The 27,870-nt window shown below is 37.1% G+C and overlaps 1 protein-coding gene across 7 annotated transcripts in view; it reads right to left on the bottom strand.

Annotated features, from left to right (window-relative positions):
* Positions 1-27,870, bottom strand: part of MACC1 (MET transcriptional regulator MACC1) — a 69,365-nt gene that overhangs the window by 17,761 nt on the left and 23,734 nt on the right. For 5 of the 7 annotated variants that reach the window (XM_045828464.1, XM_045828462.1, XM_045828461.1 and 2 more), the window contains 3 exons: positions 11,840-11,961; positions 8,105-10,143; positions 5,854-6,042 (listed from right to left, as the gene is read on the bottom strand). In XM_045828464.1, the coding sequence (XP_045684420.1) occupies positions 5,854-6,042; positions 8,105-10,143; positions 11,840-11,954 (2,343 nt within the window). In that variant the 5' untranslated portion in view covers positions 11,955-11,961. Of the gene's footprint in view, positions 1-5,853; positions 6,043-8,104; positions 10,144-10,697; positions 10,889-11,839; positions 11,962-19,803; positions 19,837-27,870 lie in introns of those variants that run through there. The other 2 variants (XM_045828465.1, XM_045828466.1) reach the window with 2 other exon arrangements.

Raw genomic sequence — 27,870 nt, 5'->3', positions numbered from 1 at the left:
TGAATGAAATACCCGAATTTGAATCCTAATTCTGTCACTTCATAGCCATGTTATTCTGAATAATACAAATTAATTCACTTTTAGTTTGCATTCCTATAAAAAGCAGATAGTATAATGTCTTCCCTACAAAGTTTGTTGAAATAAATGAGATATGTGAAGAAAATGTTGATATGATTAGCTGACAACTCAGTTTGCTCACAATACATTACACAACTATTACATTCTCATTTTTAGTTATTTTCATGTTTTTAGCATCTAATCACATACTTCTTTAAAGTATAACAATTCAAATATTGAGTTTGTCCCAATTCTAAGAGCAAATAAAATTTGGCTTTAGAGAGGAAAAAAATTTTTTTCATTCTGTCTGTGTTTTTTTGTAGCTCCTAAAGCTCCAGTGCTGAGAATGAAGTCCCTGAAAATGTGTCAAGTATGAATGAATTAATTACTGAGAGCAAATATACAGAGGAAAAAAGTACTAAACAAGTAGGAAGAATTCCATACAGAAGTTTCATTTCCTTATGAAACAAAAAAATAGTTGTATGAGGATCACCTACTCTGTCATTTTTTTATCCAGACTTCAAATAAAGTGCTCTGAACACTACAGCAGCCAGTCAAAAATGAGGAAGGCCAGAAGATGACACAGAGAGGTAGATCCTCACTATTTAAGCGTTGACTACAAAAAGACACAAACATACCTTGCCAGTTCTAACTCTCTATAGGTGAGTGGTTTCTGAGAAAGAAAAAGAAGTTACAATTAGAAATATTGATTTCATTGGGCTTCCATAGGAAGGGCGGCAGGTCAATAAGAAATCAGCCTCAACAGGCCTACTCACTGAGCCTAGGGTTGAGGAGAGCTTTGGTAAAAGGTATCTTAAAGGGGTAAGTGAACCATGAGTGTCCTTGGTGAATGTGTCCATACTGAATAAGATGGAAAGATCATGATCTTTATTGTTAGGTAGGGGGCCAATGGGAGACAGTTGCTAGGGAATTTATTGCCATCTATGGTCATCATCCCCAGAGGGCTAAGTGAAGAGTTCCTAATTTAGGTCTGTGTCTCTTATCCCCAAAACCCCCAGCATAGCCCCTTGCGAAGCCCAACTGCCATAAAAAATGGGCTATTTTCTAATATTTTATTGATTCCTATTTTATTTAAAGATATAAATATCCTCAGAAAAAGTCCAATTTTTACTAACTTTCACAGGAAGACCCTGACAACAATTAAACATCTGTATAGCATAACTGTTTTTTTTTAAAGAAATACTCTGCGAAACAGAAGGACAGAATCATATTTCAAGTTTTATAGTTTTGTTTTTATGTAGGAATTGCAATGTCATTAGAAAAATTGAGTAACATTTCTTAAAATTTAATTTAGGGAGATGGTTAATTTAAAAAGTAATGTTCTCAGAAGTCTCCAGACAGAGGCTTTTATTCATCTTATAAAAGAATAAGAAATGGCCAAAGTACTCAACAAAAATCTGACAGACATACTATTAATAATCTCCATTATTTAATTGGCTTGAGCCTTAATGAAGATGTTGAGGCCAATTTTAGTAGTATCATCACTTTAAAAAGGGGGAGAAATGGAAGATGCGATGCTTAAACCCCCACCCTAACCACATCTACCAGCTCTGCCCCTGAGCCACCACATTGGACTTGGGGTGGGTGGGCACAGTGTAAAGCACAAGGACCCCAAAGGCAAAGCCTGCGCTCCTCACCTGGTTCCATGCGTTTGTGGCAACACGTGTTTAAGCAAGTAGCGTAGCCTCCCTCCATTTTAGATAATATTAGTGCCTGACCCACAAGCTTTTTTGTTGAAAGGATTAAGTCAATTTTTGAAACATTACCAGAACAGTGCTGCCACAGAGTAAGTGCCAGACAAATGTGAGCTACAATAAAAATAGGACAAAGGGAACGAGAGAGGTTGAAAAGAAAGAGGGAGAAAGGGCCTGTCGGCACTGGCAGACAGAGAAGGACATTTTGGGAGTGTGGACCCTCTGAGGCAGTGAGATAACGAAATAAAAGCAGCCTGGGGAGCAGCAGGCCTGGTTACCTTCCTGCCACAACCGCGGTTCCCTTCCTCTGCACCCCCTACCCCGAACCAGTATCAGTGTGTTTTGAAATCGACTACTTGACTTGCAAATTGGTCATATTTAAGAATCATCTCCTTCCTGAGAGAATAAATTATACAGCTACTTTTTTTTTCAGGGGGATGGAAATCAAGATACTTTGTAGTTTAAGTGGCCTAACGGGTAGCAGTTCCCACACATTGTCTGGGATGGCTTGGGCCAATACCGTGGATTATTTTTAAGAATTTAGCAACAGGGATCGGAGTGATGACTGTGAGCATGAATCACAATAAGTTAAACATTAGCCCCTAGAAAGACACCTAGGGACTTTCCTTTCCTGCTTCGGAGTATTTATTAGCCTCTGGCACAGTCATTTGTGATTTGGGCAGTACAAAAGTAAATAATGGAAAAGTAGGCTGCTTGGCCTCCACCAAGATTTGGGAGAAGACAAACTGTAAACATCCATAATTAGAGAGAAGTCAGATACTTAACAATGCTGAGAGAATAAATAATTCTTTGATAAATCACTTTCAACAAAGCCTTTTTGAAAACAGAGACTTACTATGAAAAAAAAGCCCTGCTTTCAATTATACAAATTTAAAAAGATTGTTTAAAGAGACATTTGAGGTTCACAGAACAGTTTAGAGGAAGGTATAGAGATTTTCCGTGTACCTCCTGCCCCCTCATATGCATAGCATCCCTATTATCAATCGCTCCACCAGAGCGCTCTATTTGTTACAACTGGTGAATCTACATTGATACAGCACAATCACCCAAAGCCTAGAGTCTATCACATTATGGTCTACTTCTGGTGTTGTATATTCTATGGGTTTGGATCAATGTATAGTGACATATATCCATCATGGTATCACTGCCCCCCAAAATCCTCTGTGTTCATCCTATTCATCCCTCCCTCCCAATCCCTGGGAACCACTGATTTTTTTACTGTCTTTATAGTTTTACCTTTTCTAGAATGTCATATATTTGGAATCACACAGTGTGGAGCCTTTTCTGACTGACATATTTTGCTTAGCAATATGCATTTAAGGCTCCTCCATGTCTCTTCATGAATTAATAACTTGTTTCTTTTTAGCACTAAGTAATATTCCATCGTCTAGATGCACATAAGTTCATGTATCCATTCACCTACTGAAGGCATCTTGGTTGCCTCCAAGTTTTGGTCATTATAAATAAACTTCCTATAAATATCCACGTGCCATTTTTGTGTAGACATGTGTTTTCAGTTCCTTTGGGTAAATACCAAGGAGCACAACTGATGGAGTATATGCCAAGTATGGAGTATGTTTCATTCGTAGGAAACAGCCGAAGTCCCCTCCCAATGACTGTACCATTTTGCATTCCCACCGGCAATGAGTGAGGATTCCTGTTGCTCCACATCCTCACCAGCATTTGGTGTTAGCAGTGTTCTGGATTTGCCAGTCTGAGTAGGTGTGTAGTGGTATCTCAGTTAGACAATTTTTTAATCTGTTAACTGAAATATCAGAGCAGCATATCCCCCATAGTATTGTTGCCGTCTTCTTTCTTATAAATTTCTCATCCTTTAGCCCATTTGGTAGAAAGTGATTTGTAGGTGGTGGTGCACTGCTTAGGGTACGGAGATAAATGTAGTCTATGGGGAGAAAACCTGTCCTCAGCCTCTGGCTGCTCTTGGCTGAAAAGTCTGTGTGAAGTAGTCTTGCTGGAGAGCGAGGCTCTAGGTACCCAGAAGTGGGTCTGCTGTGACTTCTACTGCACCTGCTGGGATTCAACGGACTTGGTTTGACTCTTGTCCTTTCATGAAAATTTCTTTTGTCCTGCACACCCAACTGGCATAGGAAGAAAACCTTCTTCATGGCTAACGAAAACATCAGCAAAATGAAAAGGTAAGCAATTATATAGGAAAATGTATTTGCCAATGATACCTCAGACAAGGGTTTGATCCCCAAAATATGTAAAGAGCTCACATGACTCCACACCAGGAAGACAAATAATCCAATTAGAAAATGGGCAAAGGACCTGAACAGACACTTCTCCAGGTAGGACATACACGGGGTCCAGAGACATATAAAAGGATGTTCAGCATCACTAGCCATCAGAGAGATGAAAGTTAAAACCAAAATGACACCACTTCACACCAGTCAGAATGGCCATCATTAACAAATTACCAAATAAGTGTTGGAGAGGATGTGGAGAAAACAGAACCCTAGTACATTGCTGGTGAGAATGCAGACTGGTGCAGCCACTGTGGAAAACAGTATGGAATTTCCTCAAAAAAAAAAATAAAAATGAAGCTGCCTTTTGACCCGGCAATTCCACTACTTGGAGTATACCCTAAGAATCCTGAAAAACCAATTCAAAAGAACATATGCACCCCAATGTTCATAGCTTAACAATTTATAATGGTGGCCAAGTGCTGGAAGCAGCATAAGTGCCCATCAGTAAGTGAGTGGATCAAAAAATGGTGGTACATTTACACAAAGGAATACTACACAGCAGAAAGAAAGAAGGAGCTCCTACCCTTTGCAACAGCATGGATGAAACTGGAGAGCATTATGCTAAGTGAAATAAGCCAGGTGGTGAAAGACAAATACCATATGATCTCACCTATAAGTGGAACCTAATCAACAAAACAAACAAGCAAAATATAACCAGAGACATTGAAATAAAGAACAATCTGACAGTAACCAGAGTGGGGAGTGGGGGTAAGAGGGAAAGAAGGGGAAGGGTTGTCAAGAAACATGTATAAAGGACCCATGGACAAAGCCAGTGGAGCATAGGATTGAGTGTGGGAAGTGGGGGTGGGTAGAGCGGGGGAGAGTGGTGGGGGGAAATGGGGACAAGTGTAGTTGAATAACAATTTAAAAAAAGAAGTAACAGTAAAAAAGGAAAAAAAAAAGAAAATTTTCTGCAGCTCTATGCCCCCAAAGGAAGTGGATGACATAGCTTCTGCCTCCTACCAAGTCACCACCTAATCAGAGAGATCATCTCTCCTTAACTGCAATGACTCAAAAATGCTTACACTCATGCGAGAGAAAGATACAGAACATTTTATATGTGCTCATCACTGGAATGTTTTAATTTAAGTCATAAAAATTGACTCACATTTTATGGTGAATAGAGAAAATATGTATCTAACTTATACCTAACAGTATACATTTGTTTTAATATTAATAAAAATTAAATTTAATTTAATTTAATATTTGCAATGTGAATATTTACTTTGCTGTATGTGCCGCCACTCTGTATTTGATGCCTACAATTCTTATTGCACACAGACTTGTCAAAGAAACAGTGAAGTTCTTAGAAATCTTTTCTCATTACCATCCACACTCTTAATGCTATTATCACCAAATATTATTTATCACAAATGACTAAGTCTATGCCTCAGACTGGTAAATATTATTATTATGTTTAAAATTTCCCCATGCCCTGACTGGGTCCCATCACATTTATGTGTTATCTGCCTCAAGATTTTCTAGCCCTGCCTACTAACTGGTTAGCTATCCAGTTTGATCAATTTATTTGATCAAAGGCCATATTAACATGCAATCCAATAGGAGAAACATCAATATATTTTAAAGAGTCTTGATACATATTTCAAAGGCCTTTAAAAAGTGGTATGTGTATATTTCAGATACCATTGATGATTATAGAGGCAATGACTTTAGTTAGTGGGTCTTTGAGAACACGCCCTAAATTAACCCATGTAAGTGCTTCAGGCTTGATTACATTTGATTTACTTGGTCTGCATTTTTTCACTGTTGAATTAGACAAACAGAAATATTACCTCAACAGCGACATGCCCAGCTTTTCCTCGGTGAGGAACTTCATATGCTTCCATTTGTTTCTTTGTGAGTCGTGCTAATTTTGGAGCTAGTTCCCTCCAGCCCTTGCCCAGCTTGACAGCTGAAGTCAGGATAGTGGCCTCTTGGATGATGTGAGCCACCAACCCTTGGCGATCCATCTTGAGCAGAGCCTGCAGCAATAATTACATGTCATAATCAAAAGCCAGTAATTTGGTTTTTTTCCTAGAAATTTAATTTTTCATTACATATTTTAGAAGCTGGCATCCCATTTCTCACCACACATATATATATGAATTTCTTAAAATGGAAAAAGTTGATTTACTCTCAAGCACATCCAGTTAGCAAAGTACAGCAGGCACAACTGGGCCAAAATTAGAGGAGATGGAAGACTAACTCCATGGCTAATTATAGGGCCTTGGGTTAACCACTCATCTGTTTCTTAATATCTTTAATTGCAAAAGAGGATGTTGAACTAGACACTTCTAAAGACACCCTAAAGTTCTAGCAGCCTATAATTTATCAACCCAGGATGATCATTTACTCTTCAAAAACTAATTCCTTTCCTTACCAGGTGATTGGCTACAGGATTTCTCTAAGGAGTGAGCATACTAGTGTTGGTAAACATGGTAAACACTGTACTACTTTTCATCAAAATGTGATTAAAACTTTCCAGAATCATGCCATTGCATGACAATGAGACAGTCCTACAACTTTAAACAATGCTATTGATAATTATGAGTTTTGAAAAATTAACTCTCTCTTCTTCACCAATGGAATTGTGCCTAATATATAGGCTTTCTCTCAGTATCACTATAGAACCATAAAAATAATTGAAGGAGAAGAAATATTTTATATATATTTATTTATTATATAAATTATTGTTAATGTCATTGAATAAATTTATCTCCACATTTTGCACTTTGATTAACACTCTGCTCCTATTACTTTGGCTGGTGTAGCTCAGCGGATTGAGTGTCGGCCTGTGAACCAAAGGGTCGCAGGTTTGATTCCCAGTCAGGGCACAAGCCTGGGTTGCTGGCCAGATCCCCAGCAGGGGGCATGTTGAGAGGCAACCACATATGGATGTCTCTCTCCCTCTCTTTCTCCCTCCCTTCCCCTCTGTCTAAAAATAAATAGATAGAATCTTTTAAAAAAACACTCTGCTCCTCTAACATGAACCTGCCTCATCTACATGGACCATGCCTCTCCTAAGGGCACCAACCTTGCACAATTATAATGTCATTTACTACACATGCCAACACACACACTTAAACGTTTCTACACACAGACAACTTTGTTTCAGAAAGGTGTAGTGGTTTTAAACCTGACTTTGGAACCAAAAGCTTTCAAATCTCATCTCCAATACTAACAACCGTGGAACCCAACCTCCTAAGACTCAGTTTCCTCTATTTGTAAGATGAAGACCAGCTATACTTCCCCCATGGCATTGTTATAATGGTTAAATTAGACAGTGTGGGTAGAGTGTTCAGCACAGTGCCAAACACATAAAGAACTTCGGAGGAGTGCTACCTATCATTATTACTTATAAATTTTAGAAAATTTTAAAAATATGCTCTTGAATTTTTTACTTTTATAAAATACTGAATTTCCACTTTAAAAGCAAAATTGTTCTTCATCTTTTTAATAATTCTCCATGGAGTCTTACACTGGGGTGAATGTTATCTTTAAAAAAATGATCCTTGGAGTACTGTTAAAACATGAGGATTAAGAAAAGATTAAATAATATTATTTTAAGGTTTTGATGAATTACATACAGAAGAAGAATAAATTTCTAAAGTAAAAGACAGTGATTGTATGTTTTTAAAAAACACAAAAATGTGGACCTATTGCAAAGGCCAAGTTAATTAGTTCTATTTCAGTTTTCTCTTATTCAGGTTACTGGAGTTTGTCTGATATTTTAAGAGCTATCTAAATATTTGAGAGAGGAGGAGAATCTCTTAACTGTTATACTCTAGCACAAACAGAAACTTTAATCTTCCTTCAAAAGATGATCCTTATGGGCCTAGTTTCTGGGAAAACCGCAACTGAATCTAAGAAACCATTTATATGACCTCGTAGGAAAAGCTACATGTTTGCTGTAAAGTGACTTCCACTTAATTCAAGACTGCTGAGAATGTTTTAGCTTCTTCTCTCATGTGTTTGGTTATAAATATTACCAAGTTAATAACATGTTCTGTAGTAAATAAATTACTGTGATCAAGCAATACTCACCACGACAAGCTCATAAAGAAACCTTCTGGCATTCCTGTCTGCATGGCAATCTTCCTTTAACTTCTTTAAAAGGTAAGAAACTTTTTCTGATTCTTTGTCTGCTTGTGTTCGATCAAAATCTTCCAGTGCCGTATGTGAGTAACCCAGGACATCAGCTAAAGCTTTCCAATCATTAACTTTTTCTGACACCAAGGTCAATACAACTGAGTAGATATAAGTCAGTTTCTTAAAGGGCAGGACAATTTGTTCAAGGAGGCTCCTTGTAGTGAAGACACTATCTGTCACTGGCATTACTTGTTCCTTTGCAATCACCTTGACATTTCTGCAATGTACAAGTCCAATCTTACCTCTCAAGACTGCCACATACCATTCTTTCACTTTGGACTGTCCAATGGCTTTGACCTTACCTTCTCCAAGGAGAGCTATTGTGTCTCCTTTGAAATATTCAAGTAAGTAGTCAATCTTCTTTTTTCTTAGCACCGTCTTCAGAGTTACTCCATAATTGGTAAAGTTCAACTTTTTGTCTTGAAAGGTGGGATATTTAACATGCACTGTTGGTAATGAAGGAGCAGACTTGATTTCCTTCCCCTTCTGCAAACCACCTGGCAGATTTGAGCGTCTCTTTAGGTTTGGAGCTGGGTCAGGCGTAGTGATACAGAACTGTGCAACCGGCCTGCCACCGGCAGGCTCCAGCTGAACACGGAAAACAAACACGTGCATTTCTCTGGAGCCAACCAAAGAAAATAAAAATTGGTGATGAACTACTTGACTTGCTTGCAACTGCTTTTGTTTAATTCCTTTTTCTCCTCCTGCCTGTACTTCAAAATCAGGATCACACGAAAAAACAGAAATATTTAAATCTTGTGGCTTGTCGAGTAAGAATGAATGCTTCCCCCAGAGCTGAAACACAACTGGAGATGTGTTTTTTCTACCCTTCCTAATATCAGAGATTGTCAGCTTTCCTGGCAAATAACTGTGTCCGCAAACTGTGAAAACAGTAGTGAAACGGGGATGGATATGTTTGGGCCCATAAATTCCAACCGAGGTGGTTTTGTGGATATAATCCCAAATAGTGACAGCTGGTGACTGAGTAGCTTTAGCTTGCGCAGCAACCACTAGATACATCACCTGACTCAAATCTATTAGCTTGACTTGGATGGTGTCTTTATAAATGTAGCAGCTGTTCAGCACTTTGAAAGGGCCTTCTTTACTCAGGCTGTGTAAACACACCATTTCTGTCATGACTTGGCTGAAAGGATCCTTTCTCACTTCAGCGCCGATTTTCATCTCCAGCAAAATGGCTTCCATTGTGTTAAGGTTGCCTAACATGATTTCCAACAGTGGGCTTACAGTGCATAAATGATCATGGTTAAGCATTTGTGGAGGATCAAGAAAAACCCTTAGGGATACTTCCTGGAATTCTCCCACAGCTACATGACCGTGGGGCACGTGAACAGTGATATCTGATTCAGGTAACTGTACTGACCCTCCTTGGTGGTTTAATTGACAAACGACGACAGTCTCTGCAACTTGCGTTTGTGCCCATCCCGGGCTCTGACTGATTGTGTTCAAATCCAGGCAGGAGCGGGCCAGCTGGCGTTGACTTAACCAAGCCATTTTATAAGCCTCTCGATCATTCTGAAGCCATTCCAAATCTTGTTCTAGGATCTGGTCAGAGTTCTGTATATTCTGACGGGCGTGCACTGTGTCATCTAAAATGTCCAAAAGTTCTGAAACACTTTTAGATCTTGCTGATTTCCTCGAGGAAGACTGCCTAAGCAATTGGTGCACAGTAAGTTCATCTCCAGAGGAATCTACAGAATTTCCAGGTTCTATTTCTCTAAAAAAAAGAAAAGGATCTTCCTTCAAGATGGAAATATTACCTTTCTTCTGGTTATTTCTTAGCTGAGTTATATCATCCAAAAATGGGTTAGAAGCAGACAGTTCATTCCAGAATGGATTTGTAGCTTTGGAAACATTATTGCCATGCAGTGTGAAAGCATCTGGCCAGCTGAGAAGCAAGCTTGGGTCTGGACATTCTTGTTATTTAAACAAAAACAAAGCAAAACAAAGGTGAGTGTCATTCTATGATACAACCAAGATTCACTATAGCTTCACTATAGATTCACTATAGCTTTCATTATAGCTTAAAAATTCAAGACTTTTTATTTTGCTTTTTGATCTCCAGGCTAATAGGTGCTCCAAAATTAATATTAAATTTGGTCATATTTTCATGCTGTGAGAAAAAGAACTTATTCTACCAGTTTACTGTGACCATATATGATAAGACAATAATTTAAAAATAAATGAATGGTTAATAATTTAGATAATAGTCAACATTTCCTTCAAAATGACCCACACTATATAAACTTATACCTTATAGTTTTGTGTTTTATTTTCACAAAAGAAAATCTCTGAACAAATAGACTAATTTAGCCAATTATCCAGATTTTTTCTAAACATTGAATAGTTAGTCTCAATATATCTATATTATTTATCTATTTTTTATTTTATAATAATATATAATATGTAAAAAATGTCAAATACATCTGTTAGTAGGCAAAATAATTGTTTTAAAAAAAAAACAGGCCACCTAGCTGGTGTGGCTCAGTTGGTCGGAGCATTGTTCCACAAACTAAAAGGTCGGCAGTTCGATTCCTGATCAGGGCAGATGCCTGAATTACAGGTTCGGTCCCCAGTTGGGGTGCACATGGAAGGCAGGCAATCAATGTATCTCATCACATCGATGTTTGTTTCCCTCTTTCTCCCTCCCTTCCACTCTTTCTAAAATAAAAAAATAAAAATAAATTAATTAATAAATGCAATAGGCCAAATGGACAATGCATTTTTCAGATTATTTCCTGATGACTTTGTATTGATAAATTTTAACATTATAATTTTTTCATATACAATAAACATCAGATTTACTACTTGCAAGAATTCATTGGGCTTTTTCAGTTCAAAATGACAAAAAAAAACAGGTTTTCCACTATGAAATGAAAACATGTTATTACTTTGAAATATGAAAAATTTAAGAATCAGCAACGCATTAAAATATTAACATATCAGCTCTAAGGAATTTTGCATATGTCAAAGTACTGAAGTCTTTTTTTGCATTCAGAGCTACTCATACTTGGTCATTTCTCAATAATATTGGTCATGACTCTGTGGACTTCATGAAGCTGGTTCTGTTTCAGAGAAAAATGAAAGCCAAGAGGCCAGCCAAAAGAGAAAGATGAATTTGAGTAAACTGTCGGAATTTTTTTTGTTTGATGTGTACAGAACTATTATCTTGACTGAAGTACATTTTCAGTGGCAGATATTAAAAATAGAAGATGCATTTTGGAAAAGTTGTGTTTCTCCCAGTTCCAGACTTTCATCAAACAACTTCCATCTAACTCTCAAAACGACTTTTCCTCTAAGATTCAATTTAATTCTTTTATGCTCCATACAGATTTCGTAGCCCACTCCAACCTCTAGAGATGTCTTTAACCCTGGAATTCATTATATATGTACTGCATATACCACTCATTTAATGAGTTTTTGCCTTCTTTTAGTATTATAATCTGTTGCATCTGCTATTTTATTCCTCTTTTTAATGATAGTGTATGTGTGTCCATGATAATATTGGGATTTTATAATTCTTTTAATCTTTTGTAAGACTTTTCAGAGTTAGACCTTCAATAGTTGCTGGTGATGGATGAAAGAAGTTACAACAGTTTTACCTTCCCATACCTGTGATATTGCACTTTTTGGAGGGTTTTGGGGCTTCCATGTCAATCAAATTTCCTGCAGACCTACTTCGTGGAGCACCTCCTGACCAAAAATGGGCTCTTTCACTGGTTAACATTTTCCACCTACAAAGTGAAAAATACAACTACATGTATGTAAGCATATTTAGGTTGGCAGAGAAACCAAATTCAAGGTAATCACTCCCATTTAAATAGAAAAATGCATATAAACATATTCTTCACAAATCCTTGCCTTCTGGTAGGATGCTGGGCTAGATGTGTGTTAGCACTCCATTGGAAAAAAAATTTCAGAGCCTGGATTAATATAAACAAGAAAACCTAAGAAGAGGGGGAAATGGGACAACTGTAATAGCATAATCAATAAAATATATTAAAATAAATAAATAAATATGCCTTGAAAAAAAACCCTAGAAATGCATTTTTAATTCTACAAAAAAGTAATAATGAGAATCTCAAGTATAATAAAAAGAATATTAAGTTGAAACTTCAATAAATAGGCATTGCCTGTTTGGTGACTAGAAGACTAAAATCACAAAACTGGATTTCTTTCCCAAATCCTTCTATACATTCAATTCACTTCAAAGAAAAATCACGTTATGTATATATAACATATGACATATATATCTGTGTTTATAAGTCCTTAAGCTATTTTAAAACATATATATTATACTTTGAGAATATTATGCTAAGTGGAATAAGTCAGTCAGAAAAAGCTGAGAACCATGTAATTTCGCTCAGATGTGGGATATAAAACGAACTCACAGACACGGACAACAGTGTGGTGGTTATTAGAGAGAAGGGGTGGGGGAGTGGTAGAGGGTAAAGGGGACCAAATATATGGTGATGGAAGATGATTTGATTCTGGACGGTGGCAACACAATACAATACATAGATGACACCAGCATATCATACAAATGTACGCTTGAAACCTATATGATCTTATTACTCAATACATGTAATAAAAGTAAAAAATTTAAAAATAATCACAAAAAAAGAAAAGGAAAACAAAAGGTTAATATTCAAGATAACCCAGTAAAAGGTCATGAAAGTAATCTGTGTCAGCAGACACTGATATTTATTATAAATAAGTGCTGAGGAAGACGACGTGAACTTGGAACAGAAGTAGACTAAGGACACAGAGTACCCCTAGAAGCAGACCCACCCCACAAGGCAAACACTGGGGGAAGACATATCTATTACATACGAGTAAAAAAGAAAAAAGCAGTGAATTCCAAAATATATAAAAGATTTCTACACATTACTAAGCAAAATAAAAACATTATAGAAAATTTGGGGGAAAAGATATGCATGAGTATTTCTCACAAAAAATAATAAATACAAATGACCTCTAATATATTAAAATATGTTCTATTTATTGGTTATAAGAGAAATGCTAAATGAAACCATGAGATACAATTACTACCCATCAAATGTGCAAAATTTTAAAAACTAGCAGCACCAATTACTGGCAAAGACGTTTGGGGAGGGCAATCCTATGCACTCCTAGCAGAAGCATCAGCAGGTACAACCACCTGGAAATCAATCTGGCATCATCTAGGAAAGATAATTACAACCTAATACCCAGCAAGTCCCATCCCAGTTATTTGTTCCAGCAAAACCGTGCATATGTTCATCAGAAGAGACGTACATAAATGTTCATTATATAATATTAATAAAAAAGTGAACTCAACCAAAATATCCTTTGTCATATGAATAGATAAATAAATTGTGTTTTAATACAATGCGGAACCATGTAACTATGAACACAGGTGAATTACAACTAAAAGTATCAAAATGTACTAGATTAGGTACCCCATCGCTGAAACTTAGCTGAGGTATTTTATTCTTTTTAATGCAAAAAATGGGATTATTTTCTTAATTTCTCTTTCTGGTTGTTCAGTATTAGTGTACAGGAATGCAACAAATTTCTGTATATTAATTTTGTATACTGCTAAAAAGCCATTTTAAGTCAGATTTTACAGAGTACAAAAATGAATAGCAGCAATGAGACGTAAGTAACCTACAAGGTCAAACAGCTGGTGAGTGATTTACTCAGAAATAATTACTCATATACATTACTGCCACCCCATAGAGCTATAACTCAGGATACTGTAAACCCCTTCTTGGACTCAAGGTTCCTAACAGAATATTCTGAAACATCCCACCTTCCAGTTCAAATTTCCAGCATGCTACTTCCATCCCTACTTCTTGTTCTTTTTGTGTTAATACAAGTCCTTGAACTTTGACTCTTCTGTTTTGTCATATTACTCCTCCAAAGTCTTGGCATTTTATTTCAGAGAAGTTTATTTCATTTTTAAAAGAAACCAAAAAACTTTTCTGGTATAAAGAACAAATTAAATGAAGAAAGAAAAAGAAGGAAAGAAAAGGACGGGGACCAGCATATTTTCCAAGCATAATGAATAAACAAATGCAAAAATTATCTCATAAGGTGCCATACTTCAAAACATCAAATGGTGCAATAGCAGTTTTTTCCTCTGACAGTTGAAACTACATGGAAAGATCGGACGAAAAGCTGAATTATGCAATATGCAATTCGTGCTGAAACCTCAAGTTTCCTGGCAGATCTTTAAAATTCTGTGGTTGATTTTAGCAAATACCATGTCCAAAACTAAAAGTCCTTAGCACACCATAGGTTTCCTATCACTAAAGCTTTGTGATAGGAAAACTAAGTTCATTTCTCTCAACAAAATTAAGAAAATCAAAATAAAATAAGTTAAAAAATTTTAGACGAAAAAGTGTTTTTCAAAAAGATAAAGCACATTTTAAGTTGGAAACCAGTTTAGACAGATCTACCTAAACTCTAATTTCTTATGGAGAAAAAAGCAGTAAGAAACAATTTATACCCAGGATTCCTTTGAAGCAAACACTTGATGGAAAAAGTAGTTATAACTCAGTCAAATACAGTTAGAAGTTCTCACCCACATAAGAACCAGGAATGGTGCCTATGCAGCTCTGGTCCTGGAGAACCATAATATCTCAGAAACAGAGGCACAAGTTGGTGATTAGCTAAAATTCTTTCTGGAGTAGCCCTCTTCTGGTCACCAAGCAGACCTTCACTGTCCTTTAAGCCAGTAGTTCTAAATCTCAGCTGTACCAAAATCACCTGGAGGGTCTGATCAAATGCTATTGGCTGGATCCACTCCAGTGTTTCCAATCTGGCACCGAAGAACTTGCATTTGTAACAAAGTGACCAAGTGATGTGAGGCTGCAGTCCTGTGGTCCTGGGGCAGTGTGTTCTGAGAACCACATTCTCAAAACCACCATGTTAATTTCTTCCCCTGGCCTAAGGGATTTCTCCCTGTTCTGTGGTTGCTCCCATAACCCCCCAACAAATCCTCCTTCTTCTCCCAATCTTTTTTATGTGTGTGTGTGCGCACACACAGGACTTCATCCTAAATCTGGATTTTTTTTCTCCTTATGAATACAGGGAAAGGCTGTATCAGAGCAAAGCCTTGCTGGAAGGTCGGTGATGCTGACCTGTGGAGGTCAGTGCTTGTTTACACAGGTGCAAGGAGCCAGCCACATTTGTCATTACCCTGTGCTTTCTTCCAATCCAACTTCACACTCAGTGCAAGTGCTATCCTAAATAGGAATTTTTAAAACTTTGTCTAAAGAAGCATGAGTCAGTCTTTATTGGAATGAGTAAGTGGGAAAAGAGCAGTTTACCACCCAGTTAATTGGGGACACATTGTTGTCACTATGCCTTTAACAACACACTTATCTGAATCCACATGATTCATTATGTTTTTCCTTAAAAAGTCAATGAATAATGTTTTGCTCTTAGTTTACCGTTTAACCCAGGCATTAAGTAGCTGGAAACATTTACTAACTGTACAACTTAGCAAAAGACTTCAGCTTTTTATGGGTCAAGTGAGTTTACCAACAAATAACCAGGGAAGCAATACCATTTAAAAGAAGTATTCCTTTTAAATGTGTTCTTTTGTAGTCATTATGTTTATGGTTGTCATTTTATGGTGAAAATTGCTATTTTTAGCCATCTAGTAGGCTCAAAGTCTTTTCCAGCTAGTTCTCGAATACCTCAGACCTCCTTCATATTTCTATGGCCTGCACTGCTTTTAACTCTTAACCTATGTGCTAGTGAAAGTACTTCCATGCAGGCTATCACTCTCAGAGGTGAGAGCAAATGCGAAAATGTCAGAAGAGCAATTATTGAGCAGGTGGACTTCTTCGTCCCTCAAAGGCCAAACCTAACCGAATAACTTTGAGTTCCTGAGAGTATGTAACTGGTACAAAATGCCTGGATGGACCACAAAGGAACTATAACCATCAGATGATGCTTGCCCAGTGTGATTTCACTAGACATCATCCTGGTGTGATGGTCTTATTGAATGCTACCCCAGGGCGTCTTCTGATGGGCTAGCAGGGCTCTCTGATCGATAGTGTATATGCCCTATCACCAATTATTAAATAGTTTGAGTGTTATCTTTAGTCATAATGACTAAATATTTAAAAGATCTGACAGGGAAAATGACAGAAGTCACTTTTCTTAAGAAATATGGCTTTATAAGAATCTCCAGGGACGCCGGTGCATTAAGCAGTATTAGTAATGCACAATAATTTCAATGATGCCTTCAATGTTGGTAACTCAAAACATTCCATCAGTATGTCATCTTGGTGACAGCAGCATGTCAAACCATCTATCAGTTCCTTTATGCATTGGCCTTTCCATCACTGGCAGAACTGAAGTTTGGGGAAATTATAATAATTTTTCAAGATAACATCATATTAGTGAGCGAGAATCAGACACAGAGGAACAGTAGATCAGAAATTGTTTTATGTTCAGCTCGATGGCATAGCGCAGAACCTTCCCAGAAGCCTCACTCGGGAAGGGACAGTGTGAGGACTCTCACCAGGTACACAACTATAAAATAATTTAAAACTATCTATCGTAAGAGCTATTATTTATTGTTTGCTACATTCCAAGTGGCATGCATTAATTTTCTCATTTATAACTTGCAGTAATTCTAGAAAATTGGTTCTATCATTATTCCCATTTTAAATGTAACAAAATTATGTTTAAGGGATTTATTTGCCCAAGATTATATAGGCGTGAAGCAGCACAGCCATTCTTTCCATTTAGAAATACCAGACTTTTGAGGACATGGTTTTGAACTCTACACTATGCTTCCTACCCATGGGGTCAGACCTTCCCTTTCAAAGGAAGTAAGACTGCGGACTACGCCGTGGGCTCGTTGCCGGAGAGCGCCAAGCCTCATTCTTGATCCCAGGAGACCTCCACCAAGTTCACAGCAGGGCCCAGCACATGAACGTGTGACCTCTGCGGACAGTCACACAGGGCCCCATTCTCAGAGAGGCTTTATGCTTGGCATAATGCTCTGCTGTTGCCACCTTGAAATGCTTAATATGTTTTCAACAAGAAGTCCCATATTTTCATTTTGCTCTGAGCATTGCAAATTATGCAGCCAGTCCCAGTTCATGAAATTGGAAACCCTTGGCCTTCAGACCCAAGGGAAGTGACTGCAAGTGATCGTGAAGAAAAGAGAAAAACGTTATCATAAAGATGAAGAATGCTCATTTTTCAGATGATAAAAGTGAGTGGCAGGAAGGTTAAACGAATTGCCCAAGGTAGCACATTCAGAAATCAAACTGTCCTCTCCTGATTTGAACCCCTTAAGAAGGTGGGTACAAGTTAAGTGGTTCTACCCATCCCATGAATTCTATAAAATAGGAGATCCTTAAAAAAGTCTCATGCTATCTCATCTCACAAGCAATAATAGCTTAGATTTTAAGAGCTTGAAGTAAAAATAATAAAAAAATTAACTCACTAGGAGTGAAACAAAGCAGTCTCCAACCCCATGCTCCCCTGCAATCATACCTCTTACCAAACCAGGGCTGTCCCCTCTTCGTCACTCTTCCCCGGACATTCTAGCAGCTGTTTGCATTATTCCTGCCAACAAGAGTGCTGGGCTCACAGCAACAGAGGCCTGAAGGTGCATCAGGAAGAATGCGGGCTTTGGAATTAGACAGACATGGGTTCAAAGCAGAGCTTACAAAGGAAGTCTCTGGTCTGAGAATCACTTTTCTCATCACCAGAGCATAAAATATCTAAATATTTATAGTTGTTGTAGTGGTATGTCAATCACATTTCAAGGAAGCTGTTTTTATTCTTTAAAAAAGTTGTTGTAAAGATTAAATTAAATACCACAAATCCCCAGCTAACACCAAATAGCTGCTTAAAATGGCAGTCCTTGTCTGTTTCATTTTTCCCATCTGTGCCAATTCTGTCGGTTACAGCAAGAGTAATGAGTGGCTACTGACAAAGATGCTTAAGGAATATTGTAAAAGAGGAAGAAGAAAAATCACTGTGGAATTTTAATTGCCATCGTAGTTTAATTGATTGTTCATACTGAAAATGTTTTTTTTGCCTCCTTAAAGAGAATATTTGAAAAATTACTATATTATTTCATAACTAGGTTTTATCAGTCCTTTTGCAATAAAATCCAACTTTTTCAGCCAATACTTGTCCCACTATTACTGGATACATTAATTATAAGATCCCCAATATTCTTTGCCAAGAGAGTAAAAAACCTACCAAATATTTTTTGTACACCCACAGTTTTCCTTGGGTTTGAACTTAGAACACTGGTGTGAATGAATCATTTACATATCATCTGGCAGATTTACCTTCTTGACAGAGAGTAAATATGAATGTCGAGTCACTGTTGCATGAGAACAGAGTGTTCATGAGATAATAATTACTGTGGGAAGGAGCGCATGGGAAAAGTCTGGTGGGACTGATAATATTAAGGAAAGAAACGCACTAATGCCACATCATCCAATGTGTAAAGCAGGATTTTCCCTTAAATTCTCAACAATTTATCGTGCCTAAGTTTTAACATTTCAGGGAATCACAGTGGTTTTTTGTGTGTTTTTTTTGTCAGTTTTGTAAATGAGAATCGTGTGCAAAGTATGAAATGTTTTTCAAAACACAAACTTGAGAAATACTATATGTATTCATATATGAATAAATATTCAGATAGATAGGTAGATAAATGTAGTCATAAATGAATATACATATATAATGTAGCTAAACAAGAATATTTTATTAGTAGTAATGCTTTGGTATTCTGGAACTGAAGAACTGGAAGATCATTCCCTTTCAGAAAGATGATTAAGTCTTCAAAAGTTTGCTTATTTGAATACAATATTAAGTATTGATGAAATGCAAAAAAAGTCTTAAGAAAAAAACGGAGAGAGACCAAACTTTTCCTGTCTAAGAAAGAAAACCTACTGAGGATCTTGGGGGCTCGAGCTGTGGGTTATTTTAGCCTAAAGGGTAAAAAGAAGACATAAATAATGAACATGTTCTCAGTGGAACACGGAGTGGGGGGGTATACCTGGTCAACTCTATCATCTCCTTTCCCATACAATCTTCCAAAATATTCATATTACTTACTGATGCAAAAAACCATAGTGAATAACAAGAGGCTGAGTCCTACTCAAAGGCATGAGTAACAGGAAAACAGTTGTTCAAGTGAACAGTTACATAACAAGTAGAGGGACCATCCATCAATCTGGGTTTGCCCAGGACAACCCCATTTGGAAACTAAAATCTCTCAGCCCAGGGAAAACCAGGAAAACTGGTTACTGTAATTACACATATTAGGGTATAAATACATGGTCCCAGATTGAGGATGTGAAAGTGTGAAATACTCAATGTAAATTCCTTCTATTTGAACACATTTTAAAAATATTTAGAACCATTAGGAGAACCATCTATTTGTCATTCTGTTCAGGTGTTAAATTCTAATAAAAATGGCAAATTAAATACAAAGGAAACCACCCGGAATGGAATAAATAAGTGTCTATCACTGTCCTTTGTACTTTGTTAACCTTCTGAAAAATTAAAACATTTTTCATTAGTCAAAAACTGAACCTGCTCACCTAGCGGCCCAAAGGAACTTCCAAGCTGTCCAGCAGGAGCTCTTCCTTTCCCTTCCTGTCCATCTCCCCTTTTCCTTGAAAGCAGGTGAAATATTCAGGTTGGGTGAGTGTCCCTCTGCTGAAGCCACACTGCTCTGTGGGAGCTGGCGGGTTCCTTGCGTCCATCTGGAAAAACTTGAGGAGGCTAGGAGTTGTGCCCGCAGCACCACCTGCTACGGGTTGGGACCTCCTGGACTGCTGTTCCCAAACTTTGAGATGGCCTTGCTTCCAGCCCCCTAACTGGTTCTAAGAAGGTTAGTGTAAAATAATGCTTCTCATCTATTCCTCTGCATCAAAATCAGCGATGGAACTTAAAAATACAGATGTCTAGTCTCGCCCAAGATCCTGGCATGGAGCCTAGATATCATTATTTTTATAAAAATTCCCAGGAGGTTCTGATGCATAGTGAAGGCAGAGCATCACCAAGTTGCAATTATAAGGTGATGAGAATATGTTGGTTGCATTTTGCTTGGTTTTAGACAAACATATTACTAGACATAATAAAATACATGACAGCTCAAGAGGCCATCCCTACACATCAACCCTTCCGGGGCAAACATCTTTGGGACCTTGTGCTAGACATGGGATTTCGGGGTGATAAAGGAAATCCTCTTCCTGTTTTAGGGAAAAGGAAAACGGATAAAGGAAATTCCCTTGGGTGCTGTGGTCCTCCCTGGGACAGCCTAGGGATCACATCTAAGATGAGTTCTACTCTACGGTTTAGGGACAAATACTGTCTCCCTCAGTATGTTTGGTTGGAGTTCATCATCTCCTTGTCTTTTCTTTCTCTTAGAAAGATTTAGATGAAGACACTTTTGGATATTAAGATAATATAAAAACCTGCTTTTAGCATAAGCCTTGGTTCTGAAGGTAGCTCAGGCAAAAAGAGTTCTCTGTTGCTCCATGTGGCACTTTCCAGCTCACCAGATACGTGTATATCTGAAGGTCTTCATGGTTAATGTTTCCCTAATAAAGGTCTCTTAGTCTTTAATACACAAACTTTATATGTCATAAGAATCTCTGATTATGACCTATTGGTCAATGTGTCTCTAGGCAAAATATATATTTATTTTCCCTAAACTCAAAGGAACAGTTTCAGCTAAATAATATTCAAGAAAACTAAAAGTTTCATTTCAAATCCAACCAGTAGAATATTAGAATTATAATTAGTCATTTCAAAATCAAAAGAGTATAAATAAAGGAAATATGAATTTTGAAGCTGCTGAAACTAAGCAATATATTCTCTTTTATAACTATATTAACTGTATGGCATTTAGTGTGTATGGGAAGGTTTTGGGAGATATATAGTACATTTTCATTTTTCTCATAAAAATAAGAATCTAAAATTAAAGAATGAGTTATTAACTATATGCATGAAATTCCTGAGTCCCTTTGTGTCTATTAGATGAAGTTTTTAAATTACATTGTTCAAGGACACTCTATAATCATTTTACACATTTGGTTATAAGTTTCTGCTGAAGGTGTAACAAAATTTCTAACCATGATTTTAAAATTGTAAAATCAACCTTTCTTGTAATTTGGTCTATTTTTACTTCATCGGGTTCAGGGCCTTGTTGCTAATACCATATAAATATGTAAAGGTTATGTTTTCTTACTGGATTTTCTCTTTATTTTCTGTAGTGTTTCTCTTTATTCCCATACATGTTGTCTGACCTAAATTATATATTTATATTAATATTGCCATTCCAACTTCCTTTTTATAATTGTATTTTACAATTTAAAACACATTTTTACACAGTTCAATATCTCCAAAAGAAAGATGCATTATGCAATTGGTGTCAGAATGTAGATGTTTCCTTTTTGGTATTTCATAAAGTAAGTGTGTATCTTAAAATGGATGGTGTCTTCAATTCAAAGAAATATATGCTTAAAAAATTCACACTGATCATTAATCTATCTTTAAATAGTTGACCTCTATCATTTTACATTTATTTTTTTTAATTTTTATTTATTTATTTTTAGAGAGGGAAGGGAGGGGGAGAGAGAGAGAGAGAGAGAGAGAGAAACATCAATGTGCGGTTGCTGGGGGTTATGGCCTGCAACCCAGGCATGTACCCTGGCTGGGAATCAAACCTGGGACACTTTGGTTTCTAGCCCGCGCTCAATCCACTGAGCTACGCCAGCCAGGGCCTACATTTATTTTAAAACTCATGACTTTTACTCTCTACTACATTATGTGGTGTGTTACTTGCTTTTATTGTTCTGTTCCTTCTCTTGGATTGATAAGTTTTTCAATATTCCCTTTTGTTCCCTATTTCCAATTTCTAAACATACATCACATTTCTCTTCAACCTCCTGGTGAGACTACAAAGGATAATCAGGACTAGTCCTCTCTAAAAGGTAGGAAAAATTAATCTGAATCGCCAAGAAATTGTTATTTGTGCAGAGGCCTAAAATTTGCAAGTGTAAGGCCTAAGAAGAGATAAATTGCTCTTTAAAATTTTATCAATAACCCAGACACTTATTTATCATGACTATATTAAAACATTTTTTCAAAATATATCTTCAAACAATAACCAAAATGAGCATCTAATTAAATTCAACCAACATATCATAAACAGTGGAAGTGACATGTAATAATCGAAGAAAGATAGGAAATAAGAAAGTCTCTTAGGACTGAGTTGGATATCCAAGGTAAAAATGAGATGACACTTACAAAACCTGTAGGAGGAAATAAGAACATTCCTTTAAACAAATTTTAATCTACAACAAAATTTTAAAAACAGAAAATTAAGCCTGTTTAGTTACAAAGGGAAGAGGATGAAAATAGAGAACAATGTGAAAAAATTATTTTTAATATTTTAAAGTCATTGTGACTAAAATAAGGTAATGGGAAACAAAGAGAGAAAACAAGAGAAATCTGGTAGAAGTAGGAAAGGCATTGTCTAATACTGGTTCACTGAGATTTGCAGGAACTAATAATAGCTAACAATTACTGGGCACAATCTGTGCCAGGCGGAGTTCTGGGTCCTTTGTCCTTCCCGTCTGTTATCTCTTCTCACCAGCACAACAGCGCCCTGGGGTAAATGACATTATTGTCTCCCTTTTCCAGTTAAGGAAACTGACATACATAGATATTAACGAAGTTACCCCAAATCATGCAGCTGAAGTAAGAGCCAGAAGCCAAGGCTCAAGAATCTTACCCTGACGTCAACACTGCCAGCAACTACGTACAGAGCATCCTGTGGGCAATGTCCCTGGAGACGCTGATGTGGGCATGGAGTAGCTCTTCTGAGGAAACAGCTACAAGAATTACCAGCACCCATCATGGGCTTCCAGTTCATTAAAGCCTCACTCCTCGGTCACTCAGGTTGCTCTTCCTGACCCCCACACGTTGCCCCTCCATGCCCCGTGCAATCTAAAGGCAGCTCAAAGGCACCTGCTAACTGGCATGTTTTTTGAGTTTTTCAATATAAATAACATCCTAAATGGCTCTGAAAACTTTCAAAAGGAAAAACTGGACCGTAAATATAAAATATTTAGTCACTGAACTAAGTACTTAAAAATAAATGTTCTTAATCAACACAGCAAGAAGTATCCTGAGTGAATTTATGGCTGTGGTCATGACAGAGCATCATTAAAAAATGTAGCAACATATTGAAAAATGGGTAAAATAATAAATAAACTGGAGCCTGACACGCTGATCACATAAGATCTCTGTTATGTTAAAATATTGTGGAAATAATGAAAATGCTATGTGGAAACTTTGAGAGGACTCACATAAAGAAAACAAAAATGTGTAAGAATCAGTTTGCAGAATTGGGATTATTCTGTTGGAAATAGGGAAGAATAAACCTATAAAGATTCCTTAGGAAAGCTAAATAATAATTGTTTAAATTATGAACAAAGACATTCATTACCATACAGTTTTAATGCCAAAGTAAATTACTATAAATATCCTGTAATGTAGACAAAATTAAATAATGTATTAAACATCCCTGTATTGGGATATTATGCAGTCATTAAAGACAATCTTGAGGAAAGTGTGTAACAGCATCATTATACTTGTGAGACTATGGTAAGATCAAAGAATTTAAACATGATACAAAATTAAATGCATAGAATGATTACTATTGTGCTTTATCAATTTAGACAAAGAGAAACAAGGTCGAAGTTAGGGATGGCAGTCATAAATTGTCAGTACATGTTTAAATAGTAAGGGTCTTGATACAGATTTTCACTTTCTTTTTCTATATTTTCCAATTTGTAATAAGCAGATATTATTTGATTATAAAAATAATCATTTTACATAGAGAGGGAAATAGTGATTAAATCACAGATCATTTATGAAGGACAGGTTTAGAAAAAAACAGGATAAATAGGAAAGCACAATGGGAACAAAGGAAAATTCTTAAAATTGAGATAACTCTAATATAAATTAATATTTCATGGCAATCCTTTGATTTCAATAATCCTTTTACCCTGTAAGGCCAGCCACCTACTGATCCTACTACCTTTTCACTGCCCCATACTTTACCTGCCTCCCCACAAACCCTCTCTTCCTCTATTCATACCTTAAACGAAAAGCAGTCTTAATGGCCTTCCTGTGTGCCTCCGTAATTCTCTTAGTACCACACAACTTTCTCCTACTGACTAATGGAACCACACTTTGGTGAAATGCAACACTCCATCCACTTGTCCTAATCCAGAAAGCTGCTTATAGCTGATGAAAAACCAAGCTAACCCCAGGTTGGTTCTTAAGGCTAACGAGCAGTTGTACTCAATGTCTGTGGCACGTACACCCCCTCTCCTTCCTTGCCAAATCTCTAATGACCTTCTCTGGTTTCATTTTTCCCTGGTGATCTTGCTTCATATTTTATTAAGGATTTTCAAAAGAAGCAATCAGAGAGAATGTCCACCTGTTCCTACCAGCACTTCCCTTGAACTACTTGGACTCACACATTTGGATTTCTCTCCTATTACTGTGGATGAGCTGTCCGCACTGCCAGCCAAGTCTCTCCTCCACATGTGTGGCTGGTCCCATTCCTGCTGGCCCACTCAGAGGAAATGCATCAGAAACTCTCCTCCATCTTCCCTGCATTACAAGTGTATTCCCTGTATTGCATCTTTCCCGTCAGCATAAGAACATGCTGATACTTCTGATGTCTTCAACAAAAAGTCAACCAAATTTGTCATGACCTTGCTTTGCCCCATTGTACACTTCCCCTTGTAGCCAAAACAGGCAGGCAAAAAAAGCCTTCTCTCCTTATCCACAAATACTTTCTTCCCCTCTCTCACACCATGGGGCCATCCCCTTCTTCGCCAGAAATGCTCTTGTCAAGGTCACCTATGACCTCCTATTGCCAAATTCAATGGTAAATACCGAATCTTACTTGACCTATCAGCACCACACAATACAGTTTGTCACTTTCTTCTCTGGAAAACAGATCATACCACTCAGGTCATACCATTTTGTCCATGTTCAAAACTATGCAGTGGCTTATCAACCAAGCAAAAGCCAAAGTCATATGGCCCACATGGCCCTGTACCCTAGTGTCAGGCCCCCTGTCTGAGGTCTCTCTCCTTCCACATATGACTCCAGCTAAACTGGTTACTTGCTGTTCCTTGCAAACACAGGGCATACTCCTTCTGGGCTTTTATACTCGTTTTTCCTCTCCCTGGATATCTAGGGTGACTTCCTCAGCATCTCAGATATTTTCTAAATATCACTTCATTGATGAGGAGTTCCCTCCTCATTAAAATTAATAATACACATTCATTATTCAATTTCTCTGTCTGTTTTTGTCCATACCACTTACAGCAGCTAAATATGCTATATGTATAAGTAATTCATTTTGTTATGTCCCATTTCCCCACACTAGAATATAATCTCCATAAAAGCAAAGATTTATTTCTTTGTCTGTTTCATTCACTTTTATATCCCCAGAACCTAGAACAGTTTTTAGTGTATAGTAGGTGCTCAATAAATATAGAGTACATATTAAATGAATTTTATTTTCCCTTGAAAAGTGAGAAAGAACTAACTGGGTTAACAGACCAAAATTAATATGCAACCAATCAATAGAAGTCTGTGAAGGTGCTCTAGGTAGTTTGCAAATCTACTGCAAATCTGCCACATAGGTAGTTTACATGAGTGGCTGGCTGGAGAGCATTACACCAAGTGAAATAAGCCAGGCAGTGACAGACAAATACCATATGATCTCATCTATAAGTGGAACCTAATCAACAAAACAAACAAGCAAGTAAATAGAACCAGAGACATTGAAATAAAGAACATACTGACAGTAACCAGAGGAGATGGGGGAGGGGATAATGGGGAAAAAAAGGGGAAGGGTCCTCAAGGAACATGTATAAAGGACACATGGACAAAGCCGAAGGGGGTAGGGTCGAGAGTGGGAGGTGGGGTGGGCAGAGAGTGGAGGGAGTGGTGGAGAAAAATGGAGACAACCATACTTGAACAAAATTTAAAAAAAAAAGAAAGAAATGCCAGCCACAGTGAAAAAGCTCTGGAAAGACTAACCAAGAAGGGACATATTTAATTTCCACTATCAGCTGTAGGCCAAAATGAGGAGGTTGCCTGTAAACAGAAAGTGGAGGGAAAGGAACAGAGATGATAGACAGAGATCCCCAACCATAAATGAGATTCTGATATCTATCCTTTTACCTCCTCATCTGTATTATACTCAATGCTCTATTAAAGGACTAAAGTAGCTCATTGCAAGTAAGTAAACCAAACAATCACAAGTATTTTCACTTTTCTAAATTATCTTCAGAGTCATACATTTGAGAGCTAGCTAATGTCTTGATTCTTCAGTCTACATTCCGCCTAAGACCTCATTCCGTGAATATTTGAATAGCTCACTCCTGACCTAGGGTGGTTATGAATTTCAACCATTTATTTGTTTTTTTCCAAGCTCACAGAGACAGTCACATCAAGTGATCTTCTAAAGAAGCCCCAGTTGGCTTTAACAAATAAACTTAGTTCAATTCAAGCCAGTAATTTGTATCCCAAAGTTATTTAATAATCAAAAAACATCTAGGATATGGACTAACCATAAATAAGGGGTACTCTAAAGATAGAAAGAGAAGTACCCCACTGACCAGGTTTCCTGTGCTAAAAATAAATCAGGGCCATTTTACATGTTTGTTCAAATACACATATACCATATCATTTTTGTCTGCTAAATATCAAAGATTATTACAGTGATGCCAAACTAAATGCTAATTTTAAAGTTTTCCTCCTAGCTACCTTTATTCAAAACATTTTAATACTAATATTTTAATCTTTATTTAGCGTTTGTATACTTAAAGCCAAAAATGAAATAACACATTGTTACTAAGTCTTAACATTAAATAAAAGTTTTTTCTTAGCACAAAATTTTGCAGAGGTGACGAATGAAGAGCCAAGGCACAGCAAATAAACATTCCTCTTTGTTGATTCCTCTGTTCAAAAAGAAATTGGCTATGCCTTTTTCCACTCCCACAGCCTGTACACATAATTCTAAAGCATAAAAATTTTGGAGAAGTTCATGGCTTCAAAACATCGGCAAAGCCAAAAATTGTTAGTTCTTTCAAACCAAGAGAGATGAAAGGGTTTTTATCACAAGCCCTTTTCCTAACAACAACCAGTTTTTCTTTTTTTTGAGAGTGTGTCTGCAAACTGTTAATGACAGAATGATCAGTAGACCTATTCCTAGGGCTTAGGCTGTTACAAAATTCAATTTGGCGCTGACAAAAATACAAAACAAGTATTACTCCCAGTAATGTTTGCTTTCTGTTTTATGTAAATACAGTCTTTCCTTGAAAAGCACAACTGGGACTACGTACACAAAGCCTGCAAACAAGGGGGAGCATTAAAAACTCAGAAAACAGAAAGAACCAATACTTCATGAATGGCCTGCTCACCTTTCTGTCACACCAGTTCCACTAATCCGAACATTCTTCCTTAGTGGACATTTTATCCAACTCTGCAAATGACTAGCAGCAACATAGCACCTACTGCACCACTCAGGATGCAGTAAGGAAAACAGAAACCATACAAGGTTT

The sequence above is a fragment of the Phyllostomus hastatus genome, unplaced genomic scaffold (assembly GCF_019186645.2).
Source record: "Phyllostomus hastatus isolate PE091 unplaced genomic scaffold, TTU_PhHast_1.1 phas_scaffold_78, whole genome shotgun sequence".
Classification (NCBI taxonomy): domain Eukaryota; kingdom Metazoa; phylum Chordata; class Mammalia; order Chiroptera; family Phyllostomidae; genus Phyllostomus; species Phyllostomus hastatus.
Note: the sequence above shows the minus strand (reverse complement) of the source record. Positions and strands in the feature narration are given on the sequence as shown.